Source organism: Pristis pectinata, chromosome 2, assembly GCF_009764475.1.
Source record: "Pristis pectinata isolate sPriPec2 chromosome 2, sPriPec2.1.pri, whole genome shotgun sequence".
Classification (NCBI taxonomy): domain Eukaryota; kingdom Metazoa; phylum Chordata; class Chondrichthyes; order Rhinopristiformes; family Pristidae; genus Pristis; species Pristis pectinata.
In genome coordinates this window covers 100,019,684-100,038,334 of record NC_067406.1, presented here as the reverse complement: position 1 = coordinate 100,038,334, position 18,651 = coordinate 100,019,684, and the positions used below count along the sequence as shown (strand labels likewise).

Genomic DNA, 18,651 nt, shown 5'->3' with positions numbered 1-18,651 from the left:
AAGGAGAGATGGATTATTCTGTCACTTATAGCAAGGATGTAATTGGTGGTTTTGATCAAAATTATGGCGGGGGTAGAAACCCAATTGGAGAGATTCAAACAAGCACAACTGGCTAAGATGGGCATGAATCTGGGTAGGTAAATTACATTTAAGGAACTTGGAGGGGAAAAAGCTGAGGATGCAGCAGTTTGCATGGACTTAAAATGCTTTAGACCTCCTTCCTACTATAACCAGCCTTTAACCTCATATTTGTAAACTGCACACTCCAAAACTACTTCTGATGAAGGGTCTCCAACCTGAAAGGTTAATTCTGCTTCTCTTCCTACAGATGCAGCCTGATGAGTATTTCCAACATTTTTTGTTTCACATTCCCAAACCATGTCAGTCAGTGCTGTAAAATCAGAAGCTCTACTGCTAAATGTTCTCTGAACTCAGCATTTTTCGATTCTGCTGCACTGAACCTCTCACCCCAAATATAGTAAAATCTCAAAATACTTTACAAGGTATCTTTATTAGTCACATGTACGTCGAAACACACAGTGAAATACATCTTTTGTGTAGTGTTCTGGGGGCAGCCCGCAAGTGTCGCCATGCTGCCGGCGCCAACATAGCATGCTCACAACTTCCTAACCTGTACATCTTTGGAATGTGGGAGGAAACCGGAGGAAACCCACGCAGACACGGGGAGAACTGTACAAACTCCTTACAGACAGCAGCCTGAATTGAACCTGGGTCACTGGCACTGTAATAGTGTTACGCTAATCGCTACACTACCGTGTCTTCCTCCTGCTACATATTTGATTACTGCTTGCCCAAAGTTCTACCAAACCCAGGAATTTTCTTCCACACCTTCCCCAGTCAAAAATCATTCACCACCACCAATCCCTGCACTATGACAAAAGCTTAATGCATGCTTGCAGTTTATACACGTCCCTTCCACTTCTAATAATACTGCAGTACCATTTCTCGCTCTCAATGCTTTCTTCTCTTCTTCCTCCCTTTTCCTACATCCCCATTGCTGTCAGACCCTACAATAAAAATTTCACTGCTTGGTATCCCAGAAACTTCCCTTAAATCAAAGCCCAGTCTCCCCCCTTGCCAACAAGGTGAAGATTACATTCCATAATGCAACTATATTTCAGGACAGCTCTCAAGTCAACAGTTTAATATCCTCCCAGGTAAGTCTAGTACATTTTTCTTCAATGTTTTCAATACTGCTCTTCACATTCCTATGTATCTCAAGGTTTAAAATGGAGGTGGCATTAAACACACAGAATAGGTTTGAAAATAAAAAGTGCTACAAAAATTCAATCCCAAAAATCAGTTACCTACTTAAAAATACCATACAAAAGGGCATTTAACCAATAACTAAATTCCTCCAACATCATTATTATATTACCTTGCGTGCTCTTCCACATTCCATCATTTTTTCCTGCTTACTTGTCTCGTAGTCTCAGTTTTCCCCTCCTTTGACTTGGATATCTTCTATGCTGGACAGTTATCAAAAATTCCCATTTTTTTTCCCCCCTCTTCAGTGTAGTTCAGTCTTCATTTCATTTTATTTTCTGAAGCAGTTCAAATACAGGGTACAGAAATACCACTGCATCCAGAATTCAAACTCCATTGTACATGCATGCAACTACTCCCATTCCATGAGCAATTCAGCAAAGCAGATGGATTAGTTTACAGTGCAGAGAAGGTTCAGATAAATTTAAACAAATCTATCAAATTTTAAGAAGGGTTTTGATAGATTAATTAAGGGGACAATGTTTTGACTTGCAGGTGGGTTGGTATATAGAGGACCAGGTAAAGAACCACAGGTGACATGAGAAAACATTCTCCACCCCCCACACACACACACAGAGCAAGTTGCCATAATCTAAGAAACATCTTCAACCCCAGTGATTCTAATAAGAGAATTATATAAATACTGGAAGAAATAAATTACAGACCATCAGGAACGTGTAGAGGCATGGAAGTAATGGGCTATCCTTACCAAAAACCAAGCACAGGAATAGTCAGCTGAATGGGTTCTTCCTGTGGGGCTGTATCATTCTAGGACTCCACTAATTTACAATCACAAATCATCTGAATTCAATTACAAAACACTAAATTCCTGTTTTAATGTAGTTTAATCCATTGCTTAATTCAAAATTACAAAACTGTTTAAAGTTAACTTCAATTTGTATAATACACATAGAATTGGACAACCAGCATTCCTTTCTGCTTATGTATATTTTTTCTTAAAGTAAATAAATTTTTAAAGTCAGTTTAAAACTGCATCATAATCTCAGTTTTAAGCAACAGCACACATTCAGTTTGTACAGATGCCAAATTAACCATTTTAGATAGGCATGGGGATAAGTAAAAGGGAAAATAACTCTCAGCAGATATCCTATAGTTAATGCTGTGACAAACTGGGTAATCTAATAAGTGCATCTGCAGTATCCCATGTTAAGTAATAAAACATTTAATCTGTTAATGATTTTTAATCTATAAAGCCAACATTTATATTGGAGATTTATTTAGGAAAACAGCAGATGGAGTTTAATCCAAACAAGTGTAAGACGTTGCACTAAGGGAGGTCAAATGCAAGAGGAATGTATACAGCAAATGGCAGGGCCCTTAGCAGCATTGATGTACAGAGGGATCTTGGAGTGCAAATCCATAGCTCCCTGAATGTGGCAGCACAAATGAATAGAGTGGAAAAAAGAAAGCATATGGCATATTTGCCTTCATTAGTCAGGGCATTGAGTATAAAAGCTGGTAAGTCACACTGCAGCTATAAAAGTTGAGGGACAACTTTTACAGACTGCAGATGCTGTAATCTGAAGCAAAAACAACACTGCCTCCACGGATGCTGCCTAACTCGCTGATTTCCTCCAGCAAAGGGATAATTATCATTTTGGGTCAAGAACCTACATCAGGGCTGGAATGGTGTCAGAGTAGGTTTGGAACAAGGACTATTCAACATAGCCAAGGAATAGACAGGCAGAGCTAGGGCCCAATGCTATAGTTTTGATTTGTAGAAAGATTAATACTTTGTTTTGATCACAGTTGGAGTATAGTGTGCAGTTCTGATTGCCACATTACAGGTAGGATGTGGAGTCTTTGAAGAGGGTGCAGAAGAGCTTCACCTGGATTAGAGAATATTAGCTACAAGGAGAGGTTGGATAAACTGGGATTGTTTTCTTTGGAGCATCAGAGACTAAGAGGAGACCTGATAGAAGTACAGTGGCATGCAAAAGTTTGGACACCCCTGGTCAAAATTTCTGTTACTGTGAATAGCTAAGCGTGTAAAAGGTGACCTGATTTCCAAAAGGCATAAAGTTAAAATATTAAAGAAATGTGTCATCTTTAAGCAAGATTACTTTTTTTATTTCCTTTTTTTTAATATACAGTTTCAAAATTACAAAACAAGTCTCCAAACTTTCCTGCATCCTCACCACAAAATTCAGCATCAGAAGTTTGCAAAGGAACATCTAAACAAGCCTGATGCATTTTGGAAACAAGTCCTGTGGACTGATGAAGATAAAATAGAACTTTTTGGTCACAATGAGCAAAAGGTATGTTTGGAGAAAAAAGGGTGCAGAATTTCATGAAAAGAACACCTCTCCAACTGTTAAGCACGGGGATGGATCGATTATGCTTTGGGCTTGTGTTGCAGCCAGTGGCACAGGGAACATTTCACTGGTAGAGGGAAGAATGAATTCGATTAAATACCAGCAAATTCTGGAAGCAAACATCACACTGTCTGTAAAAAGGCTAAAGGTGAAAAGAGGATGGCTTCTACAACAGGATAATGATCCTAAACACATCTCAAAATCCATAATGGACTACCTCAAGAGGCACAACCTGAAGGTTTTGCCATGGCCCTCACAGTCCCCTGACCTAAACATCATCACAAATCTGTGGATAGACCTCAAAAGAGCAGTGCATGCAAGACGGCCCAAGAACCTCACAGAACTAGAAACCTTTTGCAAGGAAGAATGGGCGAAAATCCCCCAAACAAGAATTGAAAGACTCTTAGCTGCCTGCAGAAAGCATTTACAAGCTGTGATACTTGCCAAAGGGGGTGTTACTAAGTACTGACCATGCAGGGTGCCCAAACTTTTGCTTTGGGCCCTTTTCCTTTTTTGTTATTTTGAAACTGTAAAAGATGGAAATAAAAAAGTAATCTTGCTTAAAATATTAAAGAAATGTGTCATCTTTAACTTTATGCCTTTTGGAAATCAGGTCATCTTTTACTCGCTTAGCTATTCACAGTAATAGAAATTTTGACCAGGGGTGCCCAAACTTTTGCATGCCACTGTATATAAAGTTATGAGAGGCATAGATAGGGTAGATAAATCAGTCACCCACCACCCCAGAGACCATGGTAGGTACCTGCAACACACTGCCAGGGGAAATGGTGAAAGCAGAGATATGATTGCAAATGTTTAAAAAGCATTCAAACATGCACATGAACAGGCAGGGAATAGAGCGATATAGCAGGCAGATGGGATTAGTTTAATTTGGCATCATGGTCGACACAAACATCATGGGCCAAAGGGCTTGTTCCATGTTCTGTACTGTTCCACGTTCTGTGAAAAAGACCCCATTAAATTTAAATAATTGGAGATAAAAATGGCAATTAGCCAAAGTTCTTCAGATTTGAATGAAAGGTGTCTCTTTGGAAAGTGGCTAAGGGACACATAAAAACCTTACCGATATGAATTTTCCCTATTGTTTGAAACAAACTTCTCAAAGGTCTCAGATGTGGATGACAAAATGAAAACAATGCAGATTAAAAAAGGTGTTTTCTAGCAGATGTCATAACATTATATGCAAAACAGATTACATACCATCAATAAAACTTCAAATAAATGTCTGGCAAGCTTATATCAAATCCATCTCACCTAATTTAAACAGGTGCTAATCCTAATACCTTTTAAATTCCAGATATACGTATATGACAGTCTTTCGACAAAAAAATGATAAAATTTACAATCAAACACAATAGAAAGTTTTATTTAAACAGTTTTAGTCAAATGCAGGAACAGTTTTCCTCCCCAAACAAATTCAGTGTTCATATTCCTTATAGTATTTATGCAAATACGAATCAAAACTGGCAAGTGTTACCACAAAATAAACAGCAGCAAAATGTAACCAGTACATAAATATACTGCACATTGGCAATACTACATGCAATTCAAGGAAAATGCACACAAATTTAGTAATATAAACTTGCAACACTACTCTTCATGCCAAGAACCACTAAGTAAATCAAGAGTTACAGAAATGTAGGAATGCATCAAAATGTGGACATGATTTAATAAAACAGAACAAATTATACATTTCAATTTTTTCCTGCATTTACATTAATTGAATGATGTATTTTAAAATCCAAACTGCATTTAAAAGTTTTGGTACAGTCTTTGTTTTTCTCCACATGATAACTTGGTGTTAAACTCTCATTACCTACAAATACTACTACTCTCAACTGGCATTTTCTCAGTACCAAATCAAAAATAAATTAAAATATTTAATCAAGTCTTGAAGTGCTGTGCCAACAGCATACGTAGACAAAATTATGGTCCTGGAACCCAAATGTATCTGTTGGCACCTTACATGTCAGCCTCCATATTCAGGCATATGGAAGCAACTTATTTGCCATAACACAATTGTAACCATTACTCCGATTCCTTTTCACAAAATTTGTGAAGACATAACCTGTAATATCCATAACAATATGTTGGTTTCTTTGACACAATGCTCAAATTCATCTTGACTGGCAAAAGTCAGTATTTCTATAGCAGCTTTTAAAATTTCAAATCCTATACATCAAGGCTCCATTCCAACACTACTTACTAATAGCTGTAATGTAGTCCCTTTCCATGTAGTGCTTCTATCAAGTGCAATCATCATAATCTTCTGTTCTTGCTGACAAGACATGGTTGTCTGTCCTTTTCCACATTGCTTTAAATGCTTGCTTCTAATGTAATCATTAGCAAAGAAGTGCTAAAAAGTTGAGCTACTTCATGAAGTACCATTTCAATGAAGAATCCAGAATTCACCATATCCAGCATACTTTAGTCATAAAGGTTTGTCAATTACTGTAACACCTAAAAAGAAGAAAAGGTTGATTATGTATGAAGACATTTGCAGGAGCAAAACAGAAGATTTCACAAACATCTCAGAAATCATCCATAACCATGAACGACAAGTGAGACTCTAAACTAGGGTAAGGAAACACCTGGAAAATTCATTCCTTCAGGCAAGGAAAATGCATTAGCACTTTAAAAAATTACCAAGGTATGATTGTTGCTAGTGTGGCCAGCAATTATTGTCCAGCCCTACTAGCTGTAAAATACATGGCTTATGTCCTTCTGTAATTTCGGCTTAGTGTTGTACCCTGAATTCTTACAATACCACTTTTCATGACAACAACCCAAGTAACCCAAGAGCCAAAGAAAAGTAGGAATGAATCAATACCAAAAAGAGGAATTCTGTACAATGCAGAAGCATGAATTAGACAGCCCAAATTCAGGATAAATTCCTCAAACATTTTAAAAACTCTGAAACACTTTCAAAAAACTTTCCTCATAATAAATATTAAATGTATTCATCCTTAAAGGCAAAAATCAAGAATAATTTAGACAACAGCACTAATCCCCACTGTAACCTCACAAATGTCTTCAACTCTGTCAACAATGAGGGAATACAGAAAATCCTTCTCAAATTTTGCTGACCCTATAAATGTGTTACCATTCCATGTCTGCTGCAATTTTAACTAACAGCTCCTCCACCCACCTGATTATCAGACTGGAGAAAGCTAGGCATTGGTGTCACCTAATCTACCAATCAATTGAGGATTTTGTAGGGATCATTCTCTTTCATTGCTTTGAGGGTAGTCCATGAGCAAGGTTTGAGGTTGTGAGTTTGTGCTTGCTCAATGGCCAAGCTCCAAACCTTTGTTGACTCATTCGCAGAAGCACATAACAATATAGACCTTACACTCAAGGTTTGCAAGACAAAGGTCTGCTGGCAAATTCTCCCCACTGTACAACACTGCCCTCCAACAAAGATTCATGCCAAGATCCTGGAAAACATGGACTCCTTCCCATATCTCTGGAGCCAACTTTCAGTGAAAGCAGACAGCAGTGATTAAATTTACCACTTCCTTCAATGCACCAGAACAGACTTTGGTTGATTAAGGAAAAGGGTGTTTGAAGATTAAGACCTCAGACCCGGCACAAAAGTCAGTCCACTGGGCAGCAATGATCTTTGTCCTCTTAAGTGGTTGAGGCCCAAACTATAGCAGGCACCTCAAGACAATGGAAAAATACCAAAGGTGTCTCAGTAACATTCTCCAAATTCACTGGAAGGATAAAGAAACCAATGTCAGAGTCCTCTCCAAGGTCTACATCCCTGACATTGAGGCCACAGTTACCCTCAATAGGCTGTTTGACAGGCCACACTATTCACATTCCTAACACCAGAGTCCTGAATCAGATACATCGGAGCTCTGTAACAGGAGAGATTACCAGATGGACAGAGGTAAAGGTTCAAGTATGTGCTCCTTTAAAATAAAGTGCAATATCCCTACTGACTCTTGGGAATCCCTGACCCACGACCATTCAAAGTAGAAAAGGAGCATTTGGGATAGCATTAAGAAATTTGAGAAGTCTTGTGTAAATGGCTGAAGGAGCAAACTAACCCACCGACCCCATCAAGCACCTCCTACCCCATTTGTGGGACAGTTTGCCGCTTCCACACTGGCCTTGTCAGTCCCCTCAGAAATGACAAAACTGGAGTGGAAGTCAGTCATCCTCAATACCGAAGGACTGCCTATTATGAACCTATTCTTATTGCACAGAGCATGGAGTGAGAGTTATAGCTTTTTTTTCTGATTATGGTTCCCTTGTTTTCCTGTGAAGGATGGCTCAAAGCTAGGGTGGTTTCGTTTTTATGGCAGTATACCTATGTGAAAGTCATATAGTGAATATTGTTTGACTGTTTTGTCCATTGGAATAACATTACAGCTAAACTGATTTCTAGATGCACCAGATAATAATGGAGCAAAACTTCTTGTTGACTTCTGTTGAATTTGTCAAATTTCCCCCCCCCCTTAAATTTACATTATTTCTTTAAATACAAGATTTAGCTGAGTAAATATATCATCCAGAGATGGATTTTCCATCACTTCCATCTTCCACATCCTTCACATCATCTAAAACATTGTTCTATATCCTAATATGTACCAAATCTCATTTGCATTATCCCTGTGCTTACTAAATTACATTTGTCCCGTGCTTAAATGCCTTCTCTGGCCCAGAATCTATTGCAATGTCTGCACTCCTTCAATTCTGGCTTATACCTCCTGATTATTGTCACATTGTCAAATTATTGGCAGCTCGAGGCAAACTGCCAACTCTGTTGCTCTGAAAATTCCACCACAAAACATTTTCTCTTCTCTTTAGGATGCACCTTAAGACCTACTCCTACTTGTTCTGCCAGCCCCATGTAGTCCACTGTTATCTGCATGTACTTTCTGTGAAGTACTTTGATATGTTTTCTGCATGGAAGGCGATTTACAAAGCCTTTTTGTTGGCTGTTGTCAGGAAGAGTATTATTCTGTTGTGAACAAATTCACAGAGTTATGTATTTACAGCACATTTAACACAGGTCTGCTGCCTGTTTGCTTGAAATTTCTGTCTGTGTATGTAAGTACAGGGGTGTTGCCTGAAGGTTATGTGCTAGCTTCAAAGGACAGCCAGACTCTAATTACTTGAATAAAGCTTGAATTTGATTAATTTCTTAGATGATGTTTGTAAATTTCCCATAGGAAATGAGATGCATGAGAAATTCAATGCATGCATTTCTTACATGGTATGCAATTGCAATGTAAAATCAATCACTGATCCAATTGGCATTTCCTAGTTCTTTACTGAGAAGAGTAAATAAAAAAAGTTTTTTTTGCTGGAAAAATTGTGATGCTATTGTTAAAGAAATAGCTAGAGAAGCAAAAGGACTGCAGATGCTGGAATCTAGATGAAAAACACGACTATGCTGGAGGAACTCAGCAGGCCAGGCAGCATCTGTGGAAAAAAGCAGGAGGTCAACGTTTCGGGTCAGGACCCTTCTTCAGGACCGTAAGAAATAGCTGTCGTTCCATTAGAATTAAACACGTCTTACTAATTTGGGCCACGGAACAATGATGATGCAATCTTGTTGCAGTTATTTCCTCTCTTAAGTCACAATAAGAAATTAAGTTGGAGTGACATGTTCCAAAAAAGAAAACAGGTATATATAAAAAAAAAATCAGAATAAATAATCATGCCCAAATTGTCCAATGAATTTCCCAATAACCTGCTGCAATGATCATGGCAGTATTTCATCAAAACCGATTCCTGCAATAGATGGTAGATGATGACTGTATCAATTACTGTCACCCTCAATTAAAAAGCAATAGCTCATTAAATTTATCCACAATGTATAATATTCTTATTGAAATCTTAATTTTGCCCACATTTATGTACCCAAAAGTTAGAGGTCCAACAAAGATGGAAACTTGCATCTAAACTTCTACTTATGACTTCCTAGAATTTTTCCAGATTGTTTATTCCCTTGTTTTTCCTGGTTAATGAATAATGAAAAATATTGATTTGTAAAAGTAATTCTGGTATTGTATATTGTAGATTTGAAAGATGAAATGCTCCAATGAACCTCTATGAGGAAGAACTTACTGCAGTTGGGCACAAGTGAATCAATTTGTGCAAAGGACAAATCAAGCTGGCAAATGAAATTAAAACTGATGAGGTGTGGAAAATATGGCTTTATAAATTCAGAAAAGAAAAATCAGCAAGTGAGATTTTTACCTGCATAACTTCTTCCAGTGCTCATACATTGTGGTAGAAGTATCCATTTATCTAATGCTGGGTTGTAATATTCCACAGATGCGAGGTTACATGAACCATCATCTCCACCAGCTACATACAATAGACCATTTACAGCACAAACACCTGTCAGAGGTAATGGAGAGAAAGATCACTCTTGATCAAGATCACTCCTGCACCTGGTACACAAAAACATACAATCTTTCATTTAACCATTCCTACCTGCATTTCTTCTGCACATATTCATGTCGGCAACCTGCTTCCAGGTATTTGAAGAGACATCATACATTTCTACACTTTTCCTCACCAGTGGGCCATCGTGACCTCCAACAGCGTAGAGTAAACCATTTAAAACTCCCACACCTGCAGAAAAACAAAGATCCAAATGCCTTTGAATTGCTTAAAATATTGCTCCCCTATTCCTGCACTTGCCAGTAGAACCACAACAGCCCTGAATTAGGCTTTCTTAGATGACTCAAAGGACCAGGGAAGGGTGGAAATGACGGGAAGCAAGAACACTTCTGAGAGTCCTCCTGCCACCACTACCACATTTAAAGCTAGTTCTAAACATAATTGACAAAATGCATAGATGTATTTGGTCACAGTAATAAATTTGGCATCGTTTATCTGAATAACTTTTTTTTAAACCATTACAAATAAGCAGGACTATTATATTCCAGAAAACATCAAAACAGCCTGAAAAGCAAAAAAAAAAGCAGCAGATACTGGAAATCTGAAATAAAAACATAAAATACTACAGAACCTCAGCAGGCCAAGCAGCATTTGTGGAGAAACAGAATTTGACCTTTCATCAAAGCTGGAAAAAAGATTTTTTTTTAAAAAAAAGCAAGTTTTAAGTTGCAAGAAGGGGAGGAGTCAAGAGATCAAAGCGCATGTCCCTAACAGGTGACAGAAATACTATTGATCCCTCCTAAAAGGGCGTATTGAGTACTTGTTAACCTCGGTCTGGAGGTATGTAAAGTGAGATGAATGAGGACAAAAGAGAAGTTAATTTAAAAAAAGTGCTGGAACCATGAGATACAGAACACAGCAACTGCCAGAAATCTGAAATAAAAGAGAATGCTGGAAATATTCTACATATCAGGTAGCATCTGTGGAGAGAGAACACAGTTAATATTACAGGAAAATTAGTTGTTGTCCCTCAAGTTAACAACTGAGTTTTGTTGGACATTCTTACATTGAACAATTTCTCTTTCACTCTAAGCATTTTCTCCAAATCAAAGGTGTAGCACTGCAGGACTCACATGGGCCCAAGCTATGAGAGCCTCTTTAGGGAACACATGCAACAGCCCTTCTTTCAGTCCTACTTGGGACTGAATTCACTTCTGCACATTCCATTACTGACACTTCCTTTCCTTGACTTTTCCATCTTAATCTCAGGGGAAAATTTAACTACCAATATACATTATAAGACCTCCAACCCCTGCAGCTACCTTGACTACACCTTGTCTCACTCTGCTTTCTGTGATATCTCCGCTTTGTGGTTGAGAACCCTGTCAACCATGATTGAGAGCAGCCACAATGAAGGGAAGAGGAAGACATCTCAGAAGTGCTGGTGTGAAACATCTGATAAGAAAACAATGGAGCCAGAGAAATTGGACAAAGTGGAGATATTTCCTCCAATTCTGTTCTGGCCAACTCTCCTCCCAGCCACAGCAAGGATATGGTTCCCCTTGTCCTCAGCTTCCATCTTACCAGCCTCCACATTCAATAGATCATAATTTGTAATTTCCACCATCCTCAAATGAGATTCTACCAGCAGACACACCTTTCCATTCACTCCCCTTTGAGCAGTCTGAAGCCACTATTCCCTCTGTGACTCCGACTTGCTCATTTCCATCAATCACATCCCTCTGACAATAATTTCCCATACAATTAAAGATTCAACACTTGTCCTTTCACCTCTTCCACCATCTCAGGACACAAGAATCTTTCCAGATGATTGGAAGTGCGTATGGTGCACAAAATGTGGCCTCTACACTGGAGAAACCAAACTCAGATCAGACAAAACTGTAATTGAACAACTGGTGACCTTTAAGGTGGAGACATTAGATACATTGTACCTACAAGTGTACCTGTGTTATTATGTGTTGTTATGTAGTTATAATAAAGAACTACAGTTCCCAGTAGGCAATACAAGGGGTCACATGGGGGAACAGGAAGTGTCTGGTGAAAGAGTGGCAAAGCAAGCCAGTCTGTTGTTGTTGTTGTTGTTGTAATAAATGTTCAGATGTTAAACCCACGCCAAGTGTGTCTCTTGATGAAGAGACAACATAACATGGTGTCAATAGTTGGTGTGAGGTCTGAACAAGGAAAGTAAATGAATACTGTGTGCAATTGAGAAAGAGACTCAGAGTACAAAAGAGAAGCTGTAAAAAGACAGAAGTTCAGCAGTCACCGGATTTGCCAAGAGATTCAGGTGAGAGGCCGAGAGTTCCCGTTATGGATAAGCTAAGTCCTCCCAAGCCTATGCAGTTTACTGGCAATCTAGCTGATAATTGGAAACGCTTCAAACAGTGATTCAACATATATTTACGTAGATGCTAGTGGAGCGGGAAGGAACAATGAAAAATTGAAAGCGTATTTTTCTGCACGTGATTGGCGAAGATGCTTTGGACATCTATAACAGCTTTCAAAGTGATGAGACAGCTTTTGAGTTGGGTACTTTGATGGAAAAATTTGAGGAGTACTATATGTCAAGTAAAAACATCACATTTGAGAGATACAAATTTTTTTCCTGTCACCAGAAACAAAGTGTTAGCTTCGACCAATACTTCACATACTGAGTAAGTCTCGTGAATTTGGAGATTTGAGAAACTCACTAGTTAAAGACAAAATAGTTTGTGGAATTCCAAATAACGGACTCAGAGAAAGACTGTTGCGTGAAAAAGATTTGACCCTGGAAAAGGTGGTGAATATGTGCAGGTCAGCAGAAACCATACGAGCACAAGCTAAGGAGCTGTACAGAGCAGACACAACAATACATGCTGTGAAAACAGAGAAGCAGCTCCCAAGGCATTTCTGAAAGCAACAGCAAAGCAAAAAGGCTCACACAGCAAATGCAGCAGATGTGGAGATAGACACATTCCAAAGATGTGTTCTGCTTATGGGAAGTCCTGCAATAGCTGTGGGAAGAAGAATCACTTTGCAAAGTGCTGCAAAGCTGGGGCTAACAAGAGAAAGGTGCACACGGTTGATGAGAAAATGGAGGAATTCTTTGTGGATTCTGTACAGACTGTGGCTGCTGGTAAAACAGAATGGATTGTTCCAGTAACTGTGAATGAGACTAATTCCATTCAAGCTTGACACTAGAGCTCAGGTGAATCTATCATCCATTAATGATTATAAGACTCTCATAGTAAAGAGTAAGATTTACCCTGTGAAGTTAAAAATGACAGGCTACATAGGAGAGAAAGTTCCAGTAAAAGGGGACTGTATGGTGACCTTTAAGCACAAAGGGCAGCACTTAAAATCACAGCTACTGATTGTAGAAAAGAGAGTACAGCCAATATTAGGTCTGAGTGCATGTGAAAAGCTCAACCTAGTGAAAAGAGTTTTCATAGTAGCTTCACATACCAAAGATGACCACATAACACTCATGGAAGAGTATGCAGATGTCTTTGAGGGGCTCAGATGCTTACCCGGTGTACACAAAATTCACATAGATGAGGCAGTGGCTCCTGTTGTCTATGCATGCAGGAAAGTTCCGTTTCAACTTAGAGATAAACTTAACCAAGAATTAGCACACATGGAATGGATGAATGTCATACAGAAAATTGAAGAACCAACAGATTGGTTGAGTTCACTGGTTATTGTGCAAAAGAAAAATGGAGCATTGCAGATATGTCTAAACCCAAGAGATCTTAATAAAGCCATCAAGAGAGAGCATTTTAAATTGCCAACACGGGAGGAGATCATGTCCAGGTTTTCAAGTGCCAAACGATTTAGCAAGCTTGATGCATCATCTGTGTTTTGGCAGATGAAACTTGATGAGGCAAGTTTGAGACTGCGTACTTTTAACACAGCACAGGGAAGATATCACTGTCTTCGGCTGCCATATGGGATCCTGTCCACACCAGAAGTCTACCATAAAACCATCCACATGATTTTTGAGGACATACCTGGTGTCGAGACCATGATGGATGACATCATTGTCTGGGGGTCCACCAAGGAGGAACACAATACTCGACTGAGACAAGTGCTTGACGTCACAAGGAATGTCAATTTGAAATTAAATAAAGAGAAATGTGAGTTTGGTGTTAAGACACTGACCTTCATAGGAGATGTCATCTTTGAAGAGGGAGTGAAGCCTGACCCAAGGACGTCAGCCATAGAAAACATGGAGAGGCCCCAAAACAAAGGTGGTGAGACGTTTCTTAGGGATGGTGACTTACCTGGCTAATTCATCCCTCGACTGTCAACAGTGTCAAAACCACTTAGGTCACTCCTTGAGCAACAGAATGAATGGATTTGGTCTCATGAGCAAGAAGAGTGTTTCTAGACATTGAAAAGGGTCCTAACTGAAGAGCCCGTGCTGAAGTTTTATGATCCGGAAAAGAGTATCAGGATATCAGCTGATGCGTCCCAGCACGGCCTTGGATCAGTACTACTGCAGCAGCATGATGGAGTGGGCAGCGGAGTGAGAGGGAGCAGAGTGGTTTGGGCTTTGGCGAGACCGGGTAAGAGGCGAGATTTAGAGAGGGGGTAAGTTATTAGTTTATTTATATCAGTAGTATAGTATTGGACAGTACTATAGCAGTATGCATCTGGGGTTGGTCTTATATTGGGAGTGCCAGATGTGGGGACCCTGGGAGACTACCAGCCTCCCCGATAACTACATCTGCACAAAGTGCACCGAGATGCAGCTCCTCAAGGAACGTGTTGAGAGTTTGGAGCAGCTGCTTGATGACCTTCAGCTGATTAGGGAGAGCGAGCAAGAAATAGACAGAAGTTATAAAGAGTTTGTAAATTCATCTTTTCTTTCCTAATGACTTTTAGTTTCTTTCTGCAGGTTTTTAAAAAGTTTCCCAGTCTTCTGTTTTCCCACTAATTTTTGTTTCCTTGTATGCCCTCCCTTTTGCTTTTATTTTAGCCTTCACCTCTCTCGTTATCCACATTTGTGCCTTTTTTTCCATTCAAAACCTTTTTTCTTGGAATATATCTATCCTGCATTTTCCTTATTTCTTGTAGAAATTCCATCCATTTCTGCTCCACTGTCCCTCCAGCTAGCTTACACTTCCAATCAATTTGGGCCAGCTCCTCTCTCATGCCACTGTAATATCCTTTGTTCCACTGAAATATCAATACACCAGTTATCAGCTTCTCCTTCTCAAATTTGAAATTAAGCTCAATCATATTGTGTTCACTAATTCCTAATGGTTCCTTTACCTTTAGTTCCCTAATCACCTCCGATTCGTTACACAGCACCCAATCCCCTGGTGGGCTCATCAACAAGTTGCTCCAAAAAGCCATCCCGTAGACATTCCACAAACTCTCTCTCCTAAGATCTACTGCCTTGCTGGATTTCCCAGTCCACCTTCATGTTAAAATCCCCCTTAAATTTTCTTAACGTTGTCACTCTGACACACTGCTTCTATTTCTAACTGCAACTTATAGTCTACTTCCTGACTGCTAATAGGGGGCCTATATATAACTGGTACTATTGTCCTTTTACCCGTGCTATTTCTTAGCTCCACCCAGAAGGATTCCACCTCTTCTGACCAAATGTCCTTCCTTTCTATTGATTTTATATCATTAACCATCATGGCCACACCACCCCCTCTGCCTACCCACCTATCCTTCCTATACACTGTGTACCCCTGGACATTTACTTCCCAATCACATCCATCATAAAGCCATAACTCGGTGATTGCCACAATGTCGTATTTATTAATCTGTAATTGTGCCACTAGGTCATCTACTTTATTCCTAATGCTACGTGCACGCAAGTATGGTACATTTAGTCCAGTATCTGCTATTGATTTTGTTGTACTTCTATTGTTCAGCAAATTATCCTGACTTTTCACCTGCCTGTCCTTCTTGCCATCCTCACTGTACACTGTCTTAGACTTGTTTCTATAAACCTCCTCCCTTATCCTAACATCTTGTATCCTAACATCCTGGTTTCCATCCCCCTGCCAGATTAGCTTAAACCTTCCCCAACAGCTAAATTAAACATTCCCTCCAGGATACTGGACCCTTTGGAGTTTAGGTGTAACCCATCCTTAGTGAATAGGTCATGCCTCCCCCAAAAAAAAGGTCCCAATGATCCAGAAATCTGAAGCCCTGCCCCCTGCACCAGTCACTCAGCCACACATTCATTTGCCAGATCTTTCTATTCTTACTTCCATTAGCATGTGGCACAGGTAGTAATCCTGAAATTACCACCTTAGAGGTCCTACTTCTCAACTTTCTTCCTAACTCCTTGTATTCCTCCTTCAGGACCTCTTCTTTTTCTACCTATGTCATTGGTACCTACATGTACCAAGACTTCTGGCTGATCACCCTCTTCCCTCAGAATATTCTGGAGCCGGTCCGTGACATCCCGTACCCTGGCACCAGGGAGGCAACACACCATCCAGGATTCATTGTCAGTTTCACAGAATCTGTTATCCATTCCCCTCACTATAGAATCCCCAATAACCACTGCATTACTCTTTCCCCGCTGGACCACAGCACCAGGCATGGTGTCAAAGTCCCGGCTGCGGTGGTCTTCCTCTGTCGGGTCATCCTCTCCAACGGAATCTAAAATGAGATACCGATTTTCGAGTGGGACCACCACAGAGGTACTCTCTACAAACTCTTTATAACTTTACAAACTTTACAAAGGAAGTTGGCAGATAACATTCGAAAGGATATTAAGAGTTTTTTTTAAATATATAAGGAGTAAAAGAGAGACAGGGGTTGATATAGGACCAATCGATAATGGTGCAGGAGAGACTATAATAGACGATAAAGAGATGGCAGAGGAACTAAATGAGTATTTTGCATCGGTCTTCACTGTGGAGGACATCAGCAATATACCAGATAGTCAGGGGTCTCAAGAAATGGAACTGAGTTCAGTTAAGATTACTAGAGTGAAGGTGCTAGGAAAGCTAAATGGACTAAAGACTGATAAGTCTCCCAGACCGGATGAGGTGCATCCCTGGGTTCTGAAGGAGGTGGCTTTAGAGATAGCGGAGGCATTGGTGATAATTTTCCAGGAATCGATCGACTCCAGCATGGTTCCAGAGGACTGGAGGGTTGCAAATGTAGTTCCGCTGTATAAGAAAGGCAGGAGGCAGCATAAAGGAAATTACAGACCTATTAGTCTGACGTCGGTGATGGGAAAGTTATTAGAATTGATCCTCAAGAATGAGGTTAGATTTTGTCTTGGCTTGCACCTAGAGGTGCAAGGCAAGATAGGCCCAAGCCAACATGGTTTCGTGAAGGGAAGATCCTGCCTGACCAACCTATTGGAGTTTTTTGAAGAAATCTCAGGTAGGGTGGATAAAGGAGAGGCGGAAAATGTTGTGTATTTAGACTTTCAGAAGGCCATCGACAAGGTGCCACACAAGAGACTGATTAATAAGATGAGAGGTCATGGAATTACAGGTAGGGTAACAGAATGGGTGGAGCATTGCCTGGTAGGCAGAAAGCAAAGGGTGGGAATAAAAGGATCCTTTTCTGGTTGGCTACCAGTTACTAGGGGTTTTCCGCAGGGGTCAGTGTTGGGGCCGCTTCTTTTTACCCTGTACATTAACAATTTGGATGATGGAGTGAATGGCTTTGTGGCTAAGTTTGCGGATGACACCAAGATTGGTGGAGGAGTAGAGAGTATTGAGGAGACAAAAAGGTTGCAGAGAGACCTAGATAGTTTAGGAAAATGGGCAAGGAAATGGCAGATGAGATTCAATGTTGAGAAATATGCAGTTGTACACTTTGGAAACAGAAATAAACGGACAGATTATTATCTGGAAGGGAAGGAAATTCAAAGTACAGAAGTACAAAGGGACTTGGGGGTACTCATGCAGGATACCCTAAAGGTTAACCACCAGGTCGGATCGGTGGTAAAGAAAGCAAATGCTATGTCTGCATTCATTTCAAGGTATAGTGTATAAAAATAAGGAAGTGTTAATGAGGCTCTACGGGGCACTGGTGAGGACTCATTTGGAATACTGTGTACAGTTTTGGGCCCCATATCTTAGGAAGGACATGCTGATGTTGGAGGGGGTTCAGAGGAGATTTACGTGGATGATTCCCGGAATGAAAGGGCTTACATATGATGAGCATTTGTTGGCTCTTGAACCATACTCATTGGAGTACAGAAGAATGAGAGGGGTCCTCAGAAACATTTAAAATGTTGAAAGGACTGGACAGAGTAGATGTGGCCAAGCTGCTTCCCTTGGTGGGTGAGTCCAGGACCAGAGGGCACAATCTAAGAATTAGAGGGTACAGGTTTAAAACAGAGATGAGGAGAAATTTCTTTAGCCAGAGGTAGTGAATTTATGGAATTCCTTGCCACGTACAGCAGTGGAGGTGTTTGAGGAGGAGCTAGATAGATATCTAATTAGTCAAGGTATCAAGGGATATGGGGGATAAGGCCGGAAATTGGGCTTAGAATAGTTTTTTTTTGCTCATGGAGCAGACCTCCAACCCCCCCCCCCCAACCAATTTCTCATTTCTTTTTTCTTTTTCTCCTTTTCTTTGGAGCAGACTCAATGGGCTACTTCTGCTCCCTTATCTTGTGATCTATGCATCAAGGGCTTTAACA

At 40.0% G+C, this 18,651-nt stretch overlaps 1 protein-coding gene across 1 annotated transcript in view; it reads right to left on the bottom strand.

The window, feature by feature from the left end:
• Positions 1-4,284: 4,284 nt before the first annotated feature.
• klhl2 (kelch-like family member 2) overlaps positions 4,285-18,651 on the bottom strand; it is a 99,606-nt gene continuing 85,239 nt past the window's right edge. The window contains 3 exon segments of the mRNA XM_052041286.1: positions 4,285-6,104; positions 9,861-10,004; positions 10,101-10,241. Coding sequence (XP_051897246.1) covers positions 6,076-6,104; positions 9,861-10,004; positions 10,101-10,241 — 314 coding nt within the window. The 3' untranslated portion in view covers positions 4,285-6,075.